Source organism: Bactrocera latifrons, unplaced genomic scaffold (assembly GCF_001853355.1).
Source record: "Bactrocera latifrons isolate USDA-ARS-PBARC rearing strain unplaced genomic scaffold, ASM185335v1 scaffold_975, whole genome shotgun sequence".
Lineage (NCBI taxonomy): Eukaryota > Metazoa > Arthropoda > Insecta > Diptera > Tephritidae > Bactrocera > Bactrocera latifrons.
In genome coordinates this window covers 6,332-29,576 of record NW_017537684.1, presented here as the reverse complement: position 1 = coordinate 29,576, position 23,245 = coordinate 6,332, and the positions used below count along the sequence as shown (strand labels likewise).

General features: G+C 37.2%; 1 protein-coding gene across 1 annotated transcript in view; it reads left to right on the top strand.

The window, feature by feature from the left end:
* Window positions 1–15,601, top strand: part of LOC108977927 (trithorax group protein osa-like) — a 42,909-nt gene extending 27,308 nt beyond the window's left edge. Inside the window, exons 4-5 of the mRNA XM_018947915.1 lie at window positions 3,616–3,859; window positions 15,588–15,601. Coding sequence (XP_018803460.1) covers window positions 3,616–3,859; window positions 15,588–15,601 — 258 coding nt within the window. The remainder of the gene's footprint in view (window positions 1–3,615; window positions 3,860–15,587) is intronic.
* Window positions 15,602–23,245: the final 7,644 nt, after the last annotated feature.

The window sequence follows — 23,245 nt, the reverse complement described above, 5'->3', positions numbered from 1 at the left end:
AAATTTCCTTATTCTTTTCTTATTTGAAAAGATATCTTCACGAAATCCGGCAAATACATATTACTTTCGAAGACAATGCTACAATTTCAGAAGGTATTTTTTTTTACATTGTAGCAGTATAGTTCTCATTTAAACTAGTCAAAGTCAAGAACTTTTTATATCCTGTTACAAGTACTATAAGAGATGCACGGTGAAGTGATGGCTGTTTTTTTTATTACCAATGTCTATATGAAGTTTATTTATTAAAAATGTTGCTATCATAATTTATGCTATGCATTAAAAATGCTTGAACAAGAGCACTACGTAAAAATAATGTACTTTCAACCTTGTTTTGGTTCAAAATCAATGCGCTCACATATTTAACATTTAATTATTAATTAAAGTATATAAATCCAACAAGTCACGCAATTAATTAAAAATYACAATAAAATAAATAATAATTTCTGCAGCTTAAAAGTGCGCATTACACTGAAATTGACGCATTTTTGCTCGTTAAGAATTGCCAGACAAACAATGCTGGTGGAAATAATGGCAACCGGTATGCATTGTATGAAAAATATCACTTTAGCTCTTGATTAAATACTTKTACATATTTACCGAACTACAAGAGYCATTGACWGAATACTTTTTTTTTKTAATTTTTTTCGAATAATTATTTATTACACTATGTAAAGGGTGTACCCACATGAATGATAGATATCAAAATGAAATATAAACAAAAATTTGTCAAAATAGATTCTTGTTTTTTGTTGTACAGAAAATTTTGTGCCATTTATGATTTGAACRARATTCGATTAAATGGCCACTACGGCTTCATTTGCATAGTTSTACACATTTCGGTTGTGATTTCGGCTTTAGTACGCTGAATGTTGTTTTCCAACTTCTCGAGCGTTGCTACCAYTTCTCGAAGTTAACGAGTCGCCARACTTTGCATCCAATAAATAGAGATCGTCCGGGGGACGTCGGCAAACATCGTGTTGTCGAAGCGTTGTACCAAAGTGACATGTTGGMATGACCAATCTCACTGAACACTAACAAAATGTTACACAATTCCGTAAACACACATGGCCGCCACAAGCTGTCAAAATCACGTCATCTCGACTGGTAGACACTGTTTATGAATATTTGATATTTTTTATTGCTTTTCAGCTTCTGCAAACATACTGCTCCTAAATATAAAATATACTTCAATAACTGGAAAAATATTTAATAATCAAGCATGAGTTAATAGTAAATAAAAAAACTCTAATAACAATATGGTATACTTGTATAAAGCACCAACAAAATATCTGGGATTTATTATAATTCGCTGAATTGAAATAGTTTTTGTGAAGACACAAATGCAATGGATTGAAATGAAAGTTGAAAATGCGCCAAGGCAATCCAAATTAATTGTGAAACGTCGAATATTGCTTTGTGCGTGCGCGTGTGTGGGCCGAATTCAATACCCAGCAGGAAAAATAGGAACAAGAACTAGTTCTATGCTGATGCAAGACTTGTGATTTTTGGGTCCTAGCATTATTTAAGTTTATAGCATCATAAAACGATTTTAGGTTGAAAATAATGCATGAAYTTCATACATATATATATGTGATTTTCCTTTCTCAATATGATYCAAATCTATCATAATTAGTACATTAAAGCATAGCTGATTTTTTTTCTGCTTAATAAACTTACAATTACATTTGACATCATTTCTGAACGGTCAACATTTACAAATAAATTTGTAATTTACGCACACAAATGCAATAGAAAACTACGCACTCTTCGCCTGTATTAAATTTCTATTAAAATGCATGCATACTTTAGTTAAAACAAAAAAATTATAAATAAATATTTTAAAAAGTTATTTGAAAAAAAATTCCACAAATACACACGCCCACGTACATGAAACTTATGACGAGCAAGCRCCCAGCCGTTTATCAGAGCATTATGCCAGCGTGTTGTAAAAAATGGCAGATTAATGAAACTACTGAAGTAAATGCRATGCAAATTGCATTGTGAAAAAGAGCTATATGGAACAATGTGCGCATGTGTRTACATTTACACTCATAATAGTTGTAGGTGTATGTGTCCTGCCGCAGAAGTTTTGTTGCTTACCACCATATCAAAAAACATGTAAATGTGTTGTTTTTCTGTATGCAATCACAAAAAAATTCATAACAAAAATTAATAGTGACTGTTCTACAAAGTTTTCGCTGGTACATGAATAATAATTAATTCAATGCCGTTTTTTAAATCCTTGCTGAATTCTGTACAATTTGTGGCTGCAAAAATCCGCAAAAATTTAAGGCTCGATTTTTTTTAACGTGTATATATGTATATGTGTTGGGTTTTCTCATGTTTTTTCCTTAATTAAAATGCCATGCAATACTTTTAGAAATAAAGATATGCTTAAAACTTTTTAAAAATTATTGCCTTGTTGAGTCTGGAGGCAGAGTGAAGAACTGTAAATTTAATGATATACATAGGTACATAAAAACTACATGTAAAGTTTGCAAATATGACAAAAAGAACAAATCCTAAACTATGTACATATGTATATGTACCATCTGATCAAATTTGACCTGGACTGGCAAAAAATACATTTAAATTATTTTATTAAAAATTTTCACCCGCCCAATATTAACGCATGCTGCACTGGTATGGTGGATGTYATTAACGAAATTGTGCCGTATTAAAACCCTGGAACAGGTGCAACGGGTCTGCTTGCTGAAGATTACGGGCGCAAGGAAATATACGTSAACTAGGCCGCCACAAGTGAAGTATGAGCAACGTTTACGGCCAGCCGGTGCTTGATTTTAGGCCATTGGAGCCAATCGAKGCGTCTCTACGGGCGCGGTATCATATTCGTCCTTGTTAATGAGCTCGGCTTAAGCTGGCACTGCGACCGAGTAAAAGAGACCCATGAGGAACTAAACTAATTTTTCCTTCCCCCCCCCCCGTAGAGAAGATTGGACCAATGTTTCWTTGATCTACAATTCCACGGCGAAATCTACATATTCACTGACGCATCAAAGGGTGAAACAGGAATAGGAGCAGTCTTCTCCTGTAGTAATCCATACACATAAGYCAGCTTCAAAATAAAATGACTACAATTCAGTCATGTAGTTCGAAATTGTGGGTATAACAGAAGGTGTCAAGTGGGCTTTTGCTTTAACCGGCAAGTCCATAAACATTTTAAGGGATATCCAAGTCATGCTCAATGCATACTTTAAAAGTACGCACTCGAATATATCACGATCGATTGCGTTAAAATGGCTTACTCGTAAATAAAATAAAAATTGAATGCAATTTTTCGAACCAACTTCACCTGACTGCCATGATTCACATCCCAGTCGATCAATAAACTGTTATTCACCACTGAATTGTGAACTTTATAATTTTACCGATTTCTCTCTTATTAATTTTTTATATACAGTAAACAAAAAACGTCACCAAAAATATGTACAAAAGCGCTTACGCTTGCCTCGTCTGCATATGTCGTCGCAATGACGCGTCTCTTCTCATCTTGCTCCCATACTGTATGATATGAACACCTTTATGTATTTACATATGAATTAAGTTGAAAGCAATATTAACAAATGTYTCTTTTCTCTGCTTTTSCATTTGCAGTATCCTGAACCGAATCGACCTTGGCCCGGTGGTACATCRCCGGCACCTAGTCCTGGGCCTGGTGGCCATCCTCATCCCCCAGCATCACCGCATCAATCACAGCATGGCGGCCCACCGCCCAGCAGTAGTCCCGGGCATGCACCGAGTCCTTCGCCGCAGCCATCACAGGCGTCACCATCACCACATCAGGTAATTAATTATTTGCACCGTCATTATCCCTATTCCTTTATATCCATACATATATGTATGTACGTGCTTTGCTCTCTTGGTAATGGCAATAAAATGAATTTCAYTGCTACCAACATGCTGTTGCTTAAACGAATTAATGTTTACCTCGCGAACTGCTTGCATCGGTCTGCGGAACAGTTGTTTCGACTCCGGTGGTCGTGCATTCAGTGTGTGTGTGTATGCTTTGTGTGATTGAATTGTTGTCGTCGTAATTGTGCCACTGTTTGTCTTGCAACCGAAAAAATTGGTTGGGGAAGAGTGGAAAAAAAAAAAAAAACAAATAGATTTTACGAGTGGCAAGAAGTAGAAGTCACCCACGTGGCAAGAACGAAAGAAAGTGAGGTGTTACTGCAGTGGTTAAAGAATCATATGTTATTCGAACGATGGACGAGCATTTGTGAGTGCATGCGTGTGCCCATAAGTGAATGAAAGAATAAACAAATTAAATTGTCATACAATTGTTGCGCCTCCATTCGCTTTATTTACTGTGCGGTGGAATACAACTCTTGATTACGCCTTTCACTTGAATTGAATGCAATGAAATATTACTTTTCACACAATATAAATGTAGTTGGAGACAGTTCTACTTCGGTTTCGACATATTTTCTTATCCAGATAACTGGTATAATCTTGGGATGTCTTCTAAAGTTCACTTTTATTTCATCAACTGAGTTAACACGATCTAATCTTAATTTTACAAAAATCGTAAAGAAACATCATAAAAAGTTATCTTGATCCCAGCTTATCCATTATTTTTGATTTAAACATAAAACAACCGAAAAATACTTAGTTATCATATTCAGATACAGTACAGACAGAATGATCAAATAATGGCCACATGATTTTTTTTTAAAGCAAAAAAATTTTTTTTTTTTTTTTTTTTTTTTATTAAAGCTTACATAATAAACAAATTATTAAATAAACTAAAGTACGCAGCGCTAGCATTAAAGGCTTTCGGCTGACGTCTAAAATTATTTAGACCCATTGTAGAGAGAGTCGGAGCATTTTGAACGTATTGCAGTGCACTCGGCTGAAAAGTCTAGTTTTGAAATTGACCGYGAACATAAAATGCTAAATAGCGTGAACGTCGGAATATTGGAAATTAAATGGCTAAAGTGCATTAAAATAAGAAAAAAGAGATGTAATAACTGTGAATCAAATACTGGTTACACATCACCAACAGAACTTTATGTTTCAATTGTGAACATCCTGTGCAATTACGCTCATATTCTCCAGAGGGCACTATCTGTGAAAATACACATCTGCTTACATTATTCAAACAGAACTATGAAAACAATCGATATATTGAATTATCGATAATTTTTCATTATTTATCGATATTTTTATTATTCGAAAATATTTTTATTTTCACCGATATTTTTATTATTTATTCAAATTCTGTTTTTTTATTATTTTTCGGTATTTTATTAATCGATATTCTTTATCGATTTTTTTATTATATACCGCCATTTAGGGTTTATTGTTTTCAATATTTCTTTAAAATTTTTTACAGTAAACAACAGTAAAACAGTAATGAATAGAAAAAGTTATATTAAATATTCGTTGAAAGATATTGTGATATTTGTCCGTAGCCACATATAGTAAATAGTAGTATGACCTTTTTTTATCACAATATATGGAGTTCAGAAGCGTTTCGCACCTATTCGGAGATATAGTCCGGCATGCACCCTTAACCACTCGTTGTTGTTTTTGTGCTTATCTTTCTAAACATATTTCTTTATATAAGCCCAAAGGATTTCAATGGTATGAGTAGATCGACCTGGATAGTCCATAACCTCAATTCTATTGATTCTATTGATATATTATGTTATAAAGCTTTCGTAGTATATTGTGGGACATACTCTGTTTTAGGGGAATGTGACACGTACACTCGCAACCCTTTCCCGTCATAAAGATAATTTTTCCACTCTTCAGTCAAAAGTACGTTCTTACATTTTTCTATTGGCCGGGTCAGATGTTTCGGTGCAAATTTAGGATGTCGTGCCACCTAATTTTTTTTAATAAAGGAGCCTWACGAGGGTTGCGAGTATACAAATTATGATTTAGTAGCCTTCTTCTTAGAATACTTCGTTCACCAACTTCTGAAAGAATCTTTCAGAGACCTCCATTTTCATCTTGTTTTATAAAACATATAGGATAAATTTTCCACTTTTTTTTTAAGGTTTTTCTGGTCTATTTAAGATTGCTAATCCACTTTTGCTTTTCCTCACTGCAATGTTCCGGTATGCACCTACCATTTTCAAACTGAGCGCAATAGTCTGTAATATGTAAAAGTTATTATTATCAATATTATATGTAGTGCAAAATATACTATATCAAAATTTATTTTACATTATCCCAAACTTTCTCATTGCGCGCAGCTGTATATATGTAAAGATAGTCAATGTACCGATATTTTCAATTTTCCAATTATCGATAACGCATCTAAATGCCGCTATGTCCTCTCACTTGCATSTTTCTATTTTGAAAATGCACCGTTGTAATGCAAAAGCAAAATTAAACAGACACACCAAACTACATTTGCATACAGTAATTAAACAGCCAGTCCCCCTTACATACACTCAAATGTGTGCGGAAAATGGCACGTGACCGAACTGCAATTGCTGCGATCAAAGCACAAAAAAAAAAACTCAGCGCCATTTAAAAAATGCAATTTCATTACTGAAGAGTGTGGCGTCGGCAAGCTTGTGGAAGAGCGTTGTAGGCTCTACGGATCAATAGAACAGAATGTCAATTAGGGAGTTCAATTGAATTTAGCATTATGCGTTTTTATTTACATTTCAATGCAGGAAACAACAGCCAATACATGGACGCTGCAACAACATGTATGTAGGAAAAGAAAAATAATGCACAGTGTAAAAAACACGGCAGCAACAAAAACTCTATCGTATCTGTTTAAGCGCCTAAAAGCAGACAACATCATGGATGAAATAAAATCAAATTTCCCTGTCCCGCTTGCCGCTCCATTTTTTATGCAATGCAAACATTGCCACATTTCTGCTTGTAAAATTACATTTACGGCCCAAACGGCTACACCGACAATGTCAATGAAATAATACTGCAGCCCGAAACATTTTAACCATATTCAAATGAAACGAAACCGGAGTCGGTGAACACTCATGGTGATGTGACGAGGCGAGCGCGATGCASGCGTGGCTGCGAAATTGCAAATGAATGCAAGCAATTTGTGTGCAACAGCCAACAACATCAACAACATACATTTACTCGTACRTACAATTTTAGTCTGTGTTTTTTGGCTTTGACGCTGGCGASTGAGCAAATGCGAACAAATTAATTCCGCAATACAAACATATGATCCAGCGACAACCGTTAGTAAGGCCGCCCAAACGAGCAATCGACCGACCGGCCGGCCGACTGACTGACCGGCAATCCGTTTACTCAGGCAAATTAAATATGAAAGCAGACACAAAATAAAAATAGAAAACATTCAGCTGAGGGAAAATGAATGGGTAGCAATGCATGCTGTCGGTAACAATAACAACAACGCCACAGCATCAACAACAATAAAAATGCATTAATAAATAAAACAAAATCGCATCGCAGTTGAGTGCAATGGACATTGAGTATCCAATTTCCTATGGCCCCTATATACATATATAAGCGCAATCATACATACCTGCTGCACACATACATATGTATGTATGTATGGAAATATAATAGTATGTATGTGTATTCGCCTCGAAAACGCCGCCACTATTGCCGCCTGCCTATAACACACGAGTCGCTTGAAACGCGCAATCCGCAATCCGCAAAGCGTCAACCAGCCAACCGACCAACCCACAAACCAGTTGGCGGCTACCGCCGTGCAGCCGTCGATTTGAATATGCAAACATCGGCATTTGACCGTCTCGTGTCGCTTTGGCTGGCGGGCTTGTTGGCTGACTGGCGGCGGCGGACCCACGCCAACCAATCGGTGTTAGCGGACAAATTAGTTATTGACGAGCTGTGGCGCTTGAAGTGGCTGCCCAAAAGAGGGAAGTRGAACAGAGAGGAGTCACAAAGCGCACTGGACTTTGGTGTTGCAATACGACACCRCGTACAGTGGATGAAAGTGATATYCTCCCTTGCRTGGCAGACTGGTCTAACTCCTACCGAAGTTTGCGTGCGTCAGTGGCGATTTTAGAAAAAAGTAACAACAACAATATCGTTATAAATAGCCATCRCACACTTTATGCAACTAAATGGCGACAATCAATTGACTTTTGTGTGTGGATTAGGCTGTCTGGCGTATAATATGCTGTCTGAGTAAATAGTGGTTACGCGCATACATATACAAAGTTTTTTTTTTTTTTGCTTTCGGCGTTTATAAATAAAAGTTGGTAGCAAAAGAGGCATTGAAGTAGAAATGTATGTACGTGCGTTTTTTGGCCAATATACGTAAACGAATTCAATGAATTGCGTGATAAGTTTTGTTTTGTTTGATATTACAAATGACACTTACAACTTTGAAATCCCTCTTCGAAAGCTACTCTTGAATTATTTCTAAGAAAGCAATTATATCAGTCTTTTATTATGAGATTATACTTAATATCAACAGTTCTGCATTTCTATATGTACCGGGGTTTCCATTAGGGATAATATGATTTCTAATGATTTTTAATGATATCCATTTTTTTCTTGTTTTCATTGTAAAGTTTACAAAGATACGAGTATACGCAAGAAAGTTTACAAAATATTCAATTTTATTATTAAGATAATCGCTCTAGAATTGTAAGTTTTCGGGCGCTTTTGCTATTTTATGGTCGCAATAGTCGTCSCACCTGTGCTCGCTTTTCTTTACATAATGTCTAAGTGCCAATAAGTCAAAGTGTTACGCAAGTTCAAGAATTGGGATTGCCTCAAACCACAACATTTCGGATTTTCAGTAAGCATTTGGCCTTGCATCCGTATAAAATTGTTCTCACTCAATAACTGAAGCCATTGGACCACCGTAAACGTCGTGAATTGGCTGATTTTGCCGACCTCCCAGAAGTGGTGATTTAACACCATTACACTACTTCTTGTGGGGTTATTTGAACTCATTGGTCTTTAGACTCTTTTTAGAAGTCAATATTGACATATGACTTCATTTGGTGAAAAAGTAATCGAAAATTGGTTTCATCGATGCCATTTGAATGATGTTACATTCAGAACTTAATTGTATCGATTGTACTTCACATTAAATAAAAACACATTTGAATATTCTTAACAGTTAGTGGGTGTTTCAGAGCATACATCAAGTTTTGTTATGCTCATTGCAAGCTGTTTTGCAGGCTGACAAAAAAGAAGGCATTTTTTTTTTTGACAGTAGTCAGCTGAACACTCGAATATCCTACACTCAATGTATCTTACCAGAAACTATAGTATAATCGTTTCATTTAAATGCTTTCCAATTGCTTAATTCWTTAAAAATACAAGGTGCGTTCCTAAGTACACACATCTTTTTGAATCTAGCGCCTCCTGGTGGCGCCATCTATATGTCGACTGGTGCGTTAGAATCTGCTATCTTTATCGATTGTGCAGTGATAATAACATGACATTTCATCGATTGGAAGTGAAGTTATTGCGTTTTAAGTGTGAGTGTGTTTGTGTTATCGGTGCGAAAATGAGCTTCGAACAAAGRGCCAACATTAAATTTTGTTTTAAATGTTTTTTTTTTAGTAAACAAAAATCGTTGAATACGACAGACGTTAAACCACTTTGAATGTCGACGATTGAAAATGATTATGTAACACATTAGCACACACTCAAAGCCGTGTAAATAGCGATTAGAAATCATCTAAAMACCAAGTAATGGTGTTCCGGTAGGCCGATCGCACTAAGAAGGATAGCACGCCCGCCGAACATACAATTCGGTTGTGGTCCGCATGACCAAACGACAAATGTATCGATAGTCTGCACTTAAGCGCTTTAAATTATTCAACAGGCAAGCATTACTCCATATAGCCCGATTGCAGTATTGTTGTTATTGTTGATTGTTCTAGGCACATTAAATAACGACCGAGTTTACGGTAACGGCAAATTTCTGCAAACGCACGTTGATCAAAGACAGCTGTGAAATATGCGCCGGCAACCAGCTGGCAGTGCGGCTTCTCTGGTGCTCCATTTAAGACAATTTGAATTATTAAACATGTMACTTTGTTACGGCTTTTGCTTGCCGAGTGTTACTTAAAAATRTAGAAACCTTTGCAGTAAACCGATTTRCTATATATATTTCGTAAGGAATATCAGCCTTTGTGGCATATTCTCGTTTACCTTCCACCGCCATKATTGAGAAGATCGAGCTTTTTCACAGACAGCACAACGTATAAAATGACATGTTGTTAAATTGTATTATTCTTTGAAAATTTAATAAACTCAACGTTGTCAACGCACCTTAAAACTACACCATCAGCTCACAACTGCCCACGTACAACTTACATATGAAGACTGCCTGCATGACCAACAGTAGCGACAGCTTACAACCCAAAATTATTATTGACCCTACACTACAATGTACTGAATTTCAGGCCGATTCCACAGCCTCAACTCACTATTCATGTCATGTTCAGGCGTTAAGTCTGCAGCATTCTTGCCGCGAATCCAACGCACGCTCGCATTGACACACAACTCACGTATTTGCTGCGCTGCGTTTTATAGCCTTGCAGTGTGTGACCGAAACCCACTCTACACACTCTGCAATTCACACTGAGATCCGCCACACGACGKCATGCATTGCCATTGACGTTGCGTTCAAGAGGTCGATCTCTTGTTTTCGTTGAATGTTTACGAATACGCACAGAATTGCCATGGGTTTATGTGTCGCGCAATAAAACTGAATTTCTGCAGTCGATCCGCTTGTTTCGCGCTTTTCATTTTGTTTTGCCGTTTTCGCCCTTGCAATCCACATTGATAATTCAATCACTCGCAATCAGGTAATGTGATTTTGGGTATGAAGCAATCAGCGTTTGGTGTGTGCCATCGTCGAGTGYCGCTTATCAAGCTCAGATAGTCAAACAACCAACCTGTCAAGGATTATTTGTTTATGTGATAGGCAGTGTTGAGATACGGTTAATTGTTGTAGCTATAATATAACCAAACTGTCAGGAAATACCTGGTCAATAGTCATTTACTCGCTTACCGATGAGCGTTCTAAAAATCATACTAGTTCAAAAGCAAGGATCGAGTCCACATTCCTTCGGTATAATCCATTTTTTCACAAAAAAGAAATCTAGTGGCCTTTACTAGCGGTTATCAATTCAGCTACCTAGCCCCATTACTACCTAATTGAGATGTGTACAGAAGGAGCTGTGGTTTTAGATATCGAGTCTGATTGAAAGAATCAGACAATTTTTTCAAGGKCGTTCAAAAATGTATGTACAATAAAATGTAACCAACTATGTTGACACAATGACTTCTAAACTCTAACCTAATTGAGCTCCATACGGATCCGTAAGCYGATTCTGAATTTCGTTTCCGTTTGAAAAAAATCGAAAATTTCCTAAACGTGCTTCAAAAAATTAATGTATAACCAAAAGTGTGGAGCAATGGTTGCTGAACACTATCYAATTAAATGGTGTCTCTTAAACCCCCATCTCCACAAAGAGCAAGTATCGACGCTTAATGGGCTTAAAATACTTACTGATAGAAATTATTATTAAGGCGAAAGAACGTGCGTGATTGGACAGATGAGCCAACACAACAATCACAGAAGCAAAATCTCATTATGATCCTCCTTGAATCTACCTATGTATGTACATAGGTTTTTACTCAACTGCTCGTAATGCTAAGGAAGCCAAACTACGTATGAGACTACGGATGGACGAGCACGCAACAACAATAAGCATAACAGCGGCAGAAGTGGTAGCCAACAAAAGGAGGTCGTCGGTTCTCATTGACGTCGACTGAACCCAAACATGGCACACTTCGAGTGAAATGCAAGTGAAATGCAACGCAGCGGATGAAAGTGAAAGCGAAAGCCAATCACTTAACGCTGCAACGCAATAACTRCATTAACCGTAACAGGTAGAACAAGAATATTTCGCAAAGTCATTTGCATGGCAATGAGAACATAGCTTACGCTTACTGACTCACTACAATAACAGCAAGACATGCGAGCTTATGACTGGGGTATATGCCAAGCCGAGCATCGTCGACATTAGCATTAGACGGGACTTCTAATTTAACGGTTTCATAGCAACAATGCGGACAACGATGCTGCTGCAATGTCAGCAACACTGCTCGATAAGCACTAATAGAAATAACCGCAGTGCTGCCTCATACGCATCAGCCGCCAATGAATTGGCAGAAATTCAGACAGGCATGCCGGAATCATGACAACAACAAGGTACCCAAATATACTTAGGCTAAACACTGGACTTATGTGTTGGCGCCTAACTGTTTCGCAGCGGAAGGCTTTCACTGTCACAACAACAACTACAACAGCAGCATACAATTTGATAAGCATATTGTCAGAATGGCTGGAAATACCGGCACACGGCTGTAAGCCACCACTCTACACTCACTCACGCATTTGCACAGCCAAGCAGAAAATCATTAAYGGCACTTGAAAGCGGCGACAGACTCTTGAGTAGGGTGGCAAGGCATGCGAGAGCTACCATTTGAAATACCGGCACACATCCATAGACACATGAATATGTAGACAATGTGCATGCAACAGGCTACTTATCAACAATGTTGTGGCGCCTTTGAATTTCAGAAACGGTGTAAATTTGTGGCAGTCATTGCTGCTATTGCGTTGATAGTGGATGCGGCCAAATGCTGATGATGWTAGTTGACCTAGTTTAATGGGCGCGTTGCTAAACAGCGTTCGCCTAGTAGTAGTAGTGGTTGAAAATCGAAAGGAGAAATGTGCAAGTAACCTACTCGACAATAACAGCAACAATATGTGTACTGGCATTATTCGTGGTATAGTGGTATATACAACTCTAAGCCTGATTTCGATTCTACCTATGAGCTTTGTTGTGTCATTGAGTTTACTTGTTATSTTTGTTGTTGAGATTTCAATGTCAGAGCGAAAGCTGCTTTGGGTTGGTTGTCCGTAAGAGATTTTGAGATCCTCTCCTATCTCTAATGCCAACACAACGATTTTAAAGCACTGTTTTTTAACTTTTTCAAAAGAATTGTTTAGTTTTTTTTTCCGACGTTACTATCGGCAGATAAACCTTTCTCGTTGTGCACAAACTGCTGCAAAGCACACACACTGATTGACATATGGGCATCAAACTTCACATGAACATAAAAACGGTTGTACCGAAATTAGGAAAMTCTTTTTGAACGATTCGGTTTTCAAACACAGTATAAATGGACTTGTCCGAGTCAATTTTGATCAGATGGTACACGTGTACATGCTTTGACTTTCTCTAACCGCTGTCTTTAGCTGTATGCAAATTTCATTATCAATTATGCATTTCATGACTATACGAGTATACATATACATACATACATATGTACATACATACGTATGTAAGTAAGTGAATAACCAAGTAACAGATGTAAACCAAAGAGAGAGGCATAGAAAGAGAGAAAGAGAAAAAATAAGCAAATAAAGTAAATTTAACAAAAAAAAAAAAAAAAATCGGCGACCTTGACATTGACCCAATTGATGATGAATGAGTTCAATGTGCCACAAAGCGGATGTAGACGTTGTATTTGCCCGCCACCACCGCTGGCACAAAAGGCAGTAACAACATAAATAGCAGTTGCGATAACATAAAAAGAGAACAACAACAATAAGTACGCCAAAAACATGATACGGCGTCGAGCAAGTACCCCACATACACACAAATATATACACATAGTAATACAAGTATTACCGCCGCAATACCAGTTGAGGCAAATCGACTCAACTAAACTGAAATTGGCGTCAGTGGCACTTTAGTGCCTTTGTTGTTATTGCTCTTTTCATTTTTTTTTTTATTGCATTTTTCACTGTACTTAGAAAGGAAAGAGGAATTAAAGTTGTTAAAACGGACGATGATGCAAGGGATACCAAACCTCTCAACTATGTACATATATACACACGAGCAAGCAAAGGAGGGCGCGCTGAAGGTAACGGTGCTTTGTTCGCRGCGAAAGCAGATGATGCTGGTTCATGATGTAAAACATTTTTTTTTTATAGGACGGTGGTGACGCGTGGCACATTGAATTTAAAGAGGTGCTTTGTATTTCACACATACATACACATAGGTACATAAGCGTGGGTATGATGTTTGCGTTYTAGCTGAGCCAACATGTAGGCAAATAATGCTATAAGCCACTTTGTTTGGAAGTATGGGTTTTTTGACTGTAATGAAACATCAGTTCATACACATTTACTGTTTATGTGTAAATTCTAAGCTTACACAAAATTGTGGTGAAGCATGCCCTCAACCTAACTTAACCTACCTTAACTTAACTTAACCACTTATTAATACAAAAGTGCTTGTTATTTCCTTTGTGACCCTTTCAATGCTCGCTGCCATCTTTAGAATATTTGTTTGCTAATTTTCTGTATTTTTTTTTTATTTTGACATATTTCTTGCTTTCAATATTTGCTCACGTTAGTTCATTTTGTTAATTACCAAATCGGTTGTTTATATTAACAGTAGTTCGAAAATACGTACACTTTCTCAATTTGTTATTGACTTTAGAAAGGGCTTCAGAGAAAATGTATCCACGAATTACCGCTGAAATTTATTTTTATGCCCTGAATATCATATATTAAGTTGCCAAGAAGAACACTCAGATAGAAACGTGGGGGAGACTCTTAAAAAAGTATATAATACATAAGTGATAAGCGTGGTAGGAGGATAGAGTCATGTGTAGAAGTTCTCGCAAGTGAGGWGAGTTCTCTGAGTTCCAATGGGTGTGGCCAGAAACGATTCTTTTACATATGGCTCATGACTTGCTATCTTAAACCAATAACCATCCCTCCCCATAGTTCTGCGCTGGGTTTGGGACCTGTCACGTAAAAACGTACCCAAAGAAAAGGAAACAACTGTCTCGACGAACAAAAGCCAAACTATTAAGTCATTCATTATTCCCGTCCTGTTATATGGTGCAGAGGCATGGATGATGACAATATCTGATGAGTCAACGTTACGAGTTTTCGAGAGAAAGGTTCTGCGGAAAATTTATGGTCCTTTGCGTATTGTAAACGRCGAATATCGGTTTCGATGGAACGGGGAGCTGTATGAGATTTACGACGATATTGACACAGTTCAGCAAATTAAAAGACAGCGGCTATGTTGGCCAGATGATCTCGTTCGAATGGACGAAAACACTCTAGCTCTGAAAATATTCGACGCGGTACCCTCCATTCCGTTGGTAAGACCAGGTGGAGAAGGATCTGGCTTCGTTGGGAATCTCCAATGGGCGCCAAAATACGWAGAAGAACAACGACTGGCGCGCTGCTGTAAACTCGTGTATAACCGCGTAAGCGCTGTCTACGCCAATAAAGAAGAAGAAAACATGGCGAGCTGAATCCCTCTGTCGGCTGTATATGCGCAAACTCGTCCCYCAATTTTTAACATATTGATATGAAATTTTGCATGCATCTTTTTCTCCCCAAGAAGGTGATCATTTGGCGAACGACTAGATAGCTGCYATACAAGCTGACAAAAAACATAGTTCTTCTATGTAAACTTTTTGTATGTGTGAAGGGTGTTATAGCTTCAGTTAGAACTGAAGTTAACAAGGTTTCTTGTTTTTTTTTTTTATTATAATTTAACCTCTTCTCATAGCTCCGGTAACATAATGAGCGTAACGAATTGCTTAGCTATTTAACAGCTTGCTCTCACACACATACATAKTTGCTGTTTGTGGTAAATTCAATTCGTTTCACAACGCCATTAGCGTGTCGAGAGGCAAGTTGTTGTTCTGTGCTATTTCGTTTGCTTGTTGGTAACTAGTAACTTGAACTTTTAACAATAATATTGTTATGGAAATTTCATTGTTGCTTTTGCAACATCAGCTGCTTTGCATTAAAATAACATTTTTTTTTACATCAAATTTATGTTAAATTAGTGTTAAGTAAATAAAATTTATACAGCTTATAAATTAGTTATCAAACATGAAATCGATAATAATCGTAATAGTATATTATCGAAAAAAATAGCAGTAAACTTACCGCATCAACTGCGAATTGTTGAATCATTAACTTGCCTTGCATTTATTCTTTTAAGTTGTGACTTGATAATTTTGAAAATATGCACAGTAATTAACAAACGTTTCCGAGACGATTTAAAAAGGGGAGGCTTTAAGTTATTGTTGCACTTTTAGCAACATTTTCACCTACACGCCGCTTTGTTGCACCAATGTACGTTTCTGTGTTTGCACATTTGGTCCGCTGCGCTAAACAATGCAAAGGCAAGAAATACTAATAAAAGAAAAGCAATCAAAATTAAAGAGATAGTCAGCTGAGTGGAGGAAAAGAAAATGCAATAATAATAAAATAGAACGTACAATAGTAAGGTGGTAGCGTTGAAATTATGTAAAGATGCATACAATATATGTATGCAGCTACTTACGTTTCTACCTACATAAGCATGTATAAATAAAAAAAATGTAGTGGTGTTGGTGTTGGTGCTTGTGGTGGAAACATCGAAAACTTAAATAAATGGCATCAGCAACTGTTGCTCTAGATTTTCTTTTGTTTTTGTTAGTGCTTGTACTGAAGTATGTTCGCTAGTGGATATCTAGTTGCCGTGAATTTCATGCATTCTTGCCTCCGCTCACACTTGCCTACATACATACATACGAGGGCAAATGCCTGTGCATTTCGTGCTGTCTGCTTGCCTGTCTACACGCTGTCTACTGCTGCTCACCGTCATATGTTTGCATTTAGACATGATTTTATGTGTGCGCATCSATATGTATGATCGCCACGTGCTTCGCGTTTTTTATACTTATGTGCATATTTCTATTGAGACAACTTTTACTTTCAAATACGGTTGCTGCTGAGAATGTGGCTGCGCGTGCTGCCTCCTTCTAAGTGTGGACTATAAACTTAAATATAACGTTGCAACGTCRTATGTTTTAACCACTTTCTACTACTCTTCTATTCTACTGCATTTTTTAAAAGTTTTGCTAATCTGAGTGTCACGCATCCATTAGAAACTTAACGTGGCATTTATTTATTTTATTTTGTTATTATTTTTTTGTCGAACGTGAAGTGCTAAATTATTTTCGGAATAATTAACGTTATAAGTCTTATAATATTCAATAACAAAAAGCAATGTCTAAAAGGGTAATAGTAAAGTGAAACCTTCCATTTGCTTAAGTTGCACTGGAAATAGGTATTTTATCTTTGCGTTGTTCTATGTAGTTTTTGTCTAGTTATTCCTAATATTGCCTTTCTCCCTAAGTTGCTGCTCATTTGTCAAAGCCGCCGATATCGAACCACAAAAGCAAATACCACCATACAAACCAAATCAGCAAATTCAAGTTACTGCATGGAAAACGTTTTTATTTGACAAGATACCGTCACGAAATTCAGCATCGACTACCTCGCGAGTATAAGTTTCAGATGGGATTACTATATGGTATAACTGCCATACAAATTGACCGATTAAAGTAAAGTCGTCACGAAATTTGGCATGCAGTTTTGTTTTTCTGGCATGCAGAATTCTGCCGAGTTGACAGTCCCTTGGCCGGTTAAAAAATTAGAGTCCATTCCGGTTAAGTAGACCCCATTGTTGTGGGAACAGTACAATCTCYGAAATAATTGTCTAAATCACACCACTAATGTTATCGCTTTTTATTGTTTTATAAACAGATTTGCTTCCTTGCTTTTGTTTATTAAACAGCCAAACATTCCGGTTGAACAAACTTTTGTATCATTCTAATCTAATATTTTACTTTTATATATGTATGTATTTGTGCGTTAGTGGGGGCTTCCCTCGTAACTAATACTTCATATAGAAACTGTGTTGTTGTATTTTTTCCGCTTATCTCTGCACATCACACATGCCACACACCATCATTGTGATTACATCACAGTTGTTTATATTTTTTTTATACACGAAGCTTTGCTAATCAATTTAACGTAAGAGACTAAAGATTCCCATATGTTTTATATTATGTGATTGGGACTTCCCATAGATTCCTGCATAATTGACACTCACTTAATTCTATTTAATAGCTCTTTGTAGACGGTTTCACTTCGACATTTAAACCAATTGGCACTTTTTTTTTTAGTTTTCATACGGCATGTAGGTATGTTTTTGTTTATTTCGCCCGCATTTATAATATACATTGTACATATACATATATATTACAATTGTTTTGTTGTTGTCGTGTCTGTAATTTATACACATTAAATATTTAAATGCGGGTCTATGAATATTCACTCTCTCGCGCATTAAAACGAATTCACCTACGAATGAAGGTGTGCATATTACTCTACCCCACTTTATAGGCCATTACACAAGCGCCGCTGGCGCAGCTATAGCAYYWWACCCTGAACAGGTTATATTAAGTTGCTCACGAAGTGTATAACACCCAGACGGAAGCGTCRGTGAYCCCATAAAATCCATACATAWATGATCAGCGTGGCGAGCTGAGTCCATTTAGCTATGTATGTCCGTTTGTATATTTGTATGTACGACAACTAATCCCGCAGGTTTAGAGATATCGTTTTGAACTTTACATAGGTCCTTCTCTCATTATTGTCGGAAACGTCGTTATCAGACTATAGTAGACAAAGACATAAAGCAGCCATATAAACTGACCGATCAAAATCACGTTCTTATATGTAAACTTTTGCTTTGTGAAGGGTATTATAGCTTCGGTGCAGCCGAAATTAACGTATTAATACAATTTATGTACGTGCGTACGTTTGTATATGATTTACTATAAGACATTTCATTTCAATTCACTTCATTCTCAGCCACTCGCCGTTCCATTCTTACTGCTTTTGTTGCCGTCATATTTAGTATTTGTGGTTAGGTTTCACTATAATTCATTTTTGAACTTTAGCCATTAGAATTGTTGTTTGTCTTTCCGCTGCCGCTGACAGAGTTGTTCAAGCGTTCACTTTACATAACTATGTACATACATAGCGTATTTACATGCTGACTTGATTGTTTTTATACATTTTATTTGTGTGTATTTGCTATTGCGGTGTTTCATTCGTACCAGTTATTTGTTTTGATCTTATCTTCTTCGCCGCGATATTCGTCTTTTGTCATTTCGTGTGTATGTGACTTGAAATACATTATTTTTTTTGCTTTTGCTTTGAAATGTGGTTACGCTAATGTGCTGCTGCTCTACGAGCTATTGTTGCCGAAACTACTACCCGTATGTATTTATTGTTACCCATAAAATTGTATTTTATAGATTCACACACGCATTACTTTATGTTAACACATACAAACTACGCTTGCGCGTTCATAATTTAACCTTCCCCATATGGACTGCCTAACTGTTGAGGGCTAATTTGATTTTATTACACTAAAGTCCTTCTACTGCTGTTCATATAAATACAACCGTGCTCGATTTGCACAGTTGCTTTGTAAACTTAAATATTATTTTTTTTTTAGATAATCTCAGCTTAAATAAATACCTCTGTTAAGTCATAAGTCTGCAGTCTCTGTGTGGTAGTGTTTTATATTTTTAAAGTGATTTCCCTGACGTTGAAAACCAACTCACCTTAACAATTTGTAGTGAGACCACTAACTCAACTACTCGTATAATTAATAGAAAGTATTTAATTTGGTTTTATTGTAATGTACAATAATATCCTGCAATACTTGCGTACTTGCACTAATTAAGCCTTAAAAATTATTACCAATTATCCTCTCGCTACCCAATTCTTTCTTTGCCGTAAAACATTTTCCCGCCAAATTATGCATGCACTCAAATTGGTAACTGGCTTCTTCGCTCGAATTTATTTTATGGCCATGTTTCAGCTTTTATGACCCATCAGCCGTTGTTTTATGTTTTCCTTATCGCCAATGGCAGTTGACCAAAATGTGACTTCTGCTTCTTACCGGCTTTTTTGTGCTCTCTTCGCGTGAATTTCTCGTTTGCATGTTCCTGCCATTTACTTTGCTCGTTCATAAAACACTAGCAAAGCATGCTACATGTTAATGGTTTCTGATTACTTGCAAGCACGTTTCCGTCGCTGGCATCGTCATCGATTCCATTTGCTATCCTTTTTTAGCTTGTCGTCAGTGGTTGTGCTTAAGTTTATTTTTGGATTTGTTAGTTTTACTTTTGTAAATGTATTGAAGAGGTTATGTTCCTTACAAAAATTTACATGCCAATTTATTTCAAATTTCTTATTTATTCAAAAATGTACCGTAGTGATGTTAAAACTTATATGTAATTTTTGTAAATTTTACAAAATGTTTTTCCGGAAAAAATAAAAATTAAAAAAATTTATTGAACCAATTGTTACAATTCTTTAAAAACTTTCAAAATAAGCTACTTCCGCGTCGATGCAGCGCTGTCAGCGCGATTTCCAAGGATTGAAGGCGTCGCGGAAGGCATCCTCTGGAATAGTCTTGAGAGGTGCATGTTGCTTCCTCTCAAAATGCCTCTTTGTCGTGGAATCATGCTCAAAGATCCATAATTCGTCAYCTATGATTACGTTATTCAAAAAKTAGGGGTCACCTTCACACATRTTGAACGTTTCTGGCACACTTCCAYWCGCCACAATTTCTGGYCGTCAGTGAGYACTTTTGAGACCATCTTCGCGCACACCTTGCGCATGTTCAAGTGCTTTGTCATGAACCAAAGATTTTAATGAATCTAACATCTWGGCAATTAAACGAATACTTAGTCGACGGTCTGTTTGTCGAAATCGCAGGTCTCCCAGCACGGTCTTTTCATTAGCATTTTATTTCCGGCCCTCGAAAATGGCCTGATACCACCRAAACACACCACTTCTTGCTAAAGCAACATCTGGGTAAGCCTGCTTKATTATATCAAACGCCTCTGTCGCAGATTTACCTAGTCTAGTTCTTGTTTGTCGTGACACGCCAATTGCCTATTAACGGACAAACCCTGTATCATATCATAATATTTTTTTGTGTTATTCTAAATTAATTTAATATTATCTTTCGTAAATTGTAACCCCGTATTTTTCTTTTGATGTTTATATTCTGTCAGGAAAGTTAGCGGAATTTTTCATTTCCCTCTTTTATGTATATGGAAGACAGGTAAATTTGTTTTTCTGGGTTCATATAACTGTCCTTTATTATGATGCCAAAAATTAGCGCCATCTGTCAACCAGTCGAATTTTACAAATTTTTTTTAACGTATTTGTGTTAAATTTTGCCCAAACACTCAACAAATAGCATTGAACAAGTACCGAATCTCCATGATTTAGCTCCATGTGACTTACCTTTACCTTTCTTCACACTGACATATCTACTTCGGGGAACACGCTTCGACTCGATTGAAGACATCAAAACAAATTCGACGCGAGAGTTGAAGGACATCACGAAAAGTGCCTATAAGAAAATGTTTTGACGATTGGGAGAAACGTTGGCACATGTGCATTGCTTCAAATTGATGTTACTTTAAAGACGATAAAATTAACTTAAATGATGATTGAAAAATTTTCCTTTTATTTATAAATTCCGATTACTTTTCTTGTCAGAATGTATATGCACACCTATTGCATTATATTCATATTAATTTTCGATGCCAATTATTTCCTCTCCATTTGCTAAAAAAGTCAGCTGTTGTTCAAAGAACTACCCAAAGTAGACGTATCAAAGTAATGTTACCATTTGTTTAAAGAAATACAGCAAACTACGTTCTCTTTTACCCCATTCGCCAAAGTATCATCATTCTTCTCATCGTATTCGTTGTTTTTAAAGCAGTTTTGCAACTTGTGTGACTCTGTGCAGCGGCCTCTTAACATCGCAGCCTCTCCTACAGTCAACGTTACGTCGTATGTCACCAACCTGTAATGTCGTAAAATGATTGCTTGCTGTGGCCCTCTTTACTATGCTACTTGGTAGAGAGTATTAAGAGTGCTTCAGTATAAAATGGTGCTGTGTTGTCCGCTGTCAGCATTGCAAGTTACCGGAAGCACGTCGACATGCGAACTAAATTTGTGTTTCGCGCCAAAACCCCTGAATGTATCGTACATACATACATATGTATGTACTTGTGTGTATGAAGCTTATGTTCATATATGCAGTTTTATATATATTCAGTAGGATGTTGGGTATGTTACCAAGCTGGGTTGAATTGTTACTAGCTATTAGGCGCTTTAACGGCAGTGTTGCTCGTAGTTTAAAATGGACGGAATTTGCTTGCCTGTAGACGCATATATGGCACAGACCTAGCGCTTATCACTTTTGTAATGCATTCAAAGAAATATTAATTTAAACTGAACTAATATTTCTTCGAGAGTGTTACGTTGGACTCAGGGATGCATTTGAATTGGCTTAAACTTTAAGCCTGCAATGATTAAAAACATTTCTATGGTTTGCAATGTAAAATTTCAGGCTACTGCAATCATTTCGGTGAATAATCGTTGCTGTCCAATGAATGCTGTGGAATTATGGAAATTTACAACCGCATTTAGTAACTGCCAATGGTGGCTATTTTATGAATTTTATTAGTAGATTCTTTGCATTCACCACATATCCTATCCACTAACTGTCATTCATGCAACCTTTTTAAGTTATTTTTTTTATAGTTTTCAACGCTTATCGGCGATCTAAATTAAAGTCCACTATTAATTTGACGTCTTTCTTCGTTTGGCTGCAAAGATTTCTGTTGACTTAATTCCGTTGAATGTTTATGTTATTGCAATTTGCTTTTATTATTCTTATTTGAGGAGCGGACTCTGCCGCAACACCACTCCACCACTGTGGCATTTGTGTGTTGCTCTGGTCTGCCGGTGATGCACCGAAGCACTGTTTATTATGCACACGTGTGTTTATCCGCACTGCTGCAGCTCACGACACCGGCTGTGTGTGCCACGGCATATTCGTAATCCTAATTAAATACGAACGACTGATGTCATAAAGCGTGCACAGCTCCTCCACTGTTACACAGCGCACCACATGGCAATTGCGACGACGACGACAACAACAACAATAACCCGATTGCCGGCTAAGTATGGTATGGCGTGCACGCACATAAAGCGGCTGCTGTGTGCAATTTTACTGGTGATTGTATAAACTGCGAGAGTTGTGCGCACGTTGGTTCTACGCGTATTATTGCTTTCTGACATGCCTGTGTGGCGTGTTGTTGGCAGGCGGCGGCCGCTGATTCATGCCGGCAGTCGGGCAATTGGCAAGCATGCGGTCGAGACTGAACGACACATTGGGAAACAACTGCAGTGCGTTCGTCGTACTCAACCCAACTGCCTTACATCACTGGGTATTCGGTTGGAGAATTTTGTATGACTGGCGTGTAGCCATCAGCTGTGTGT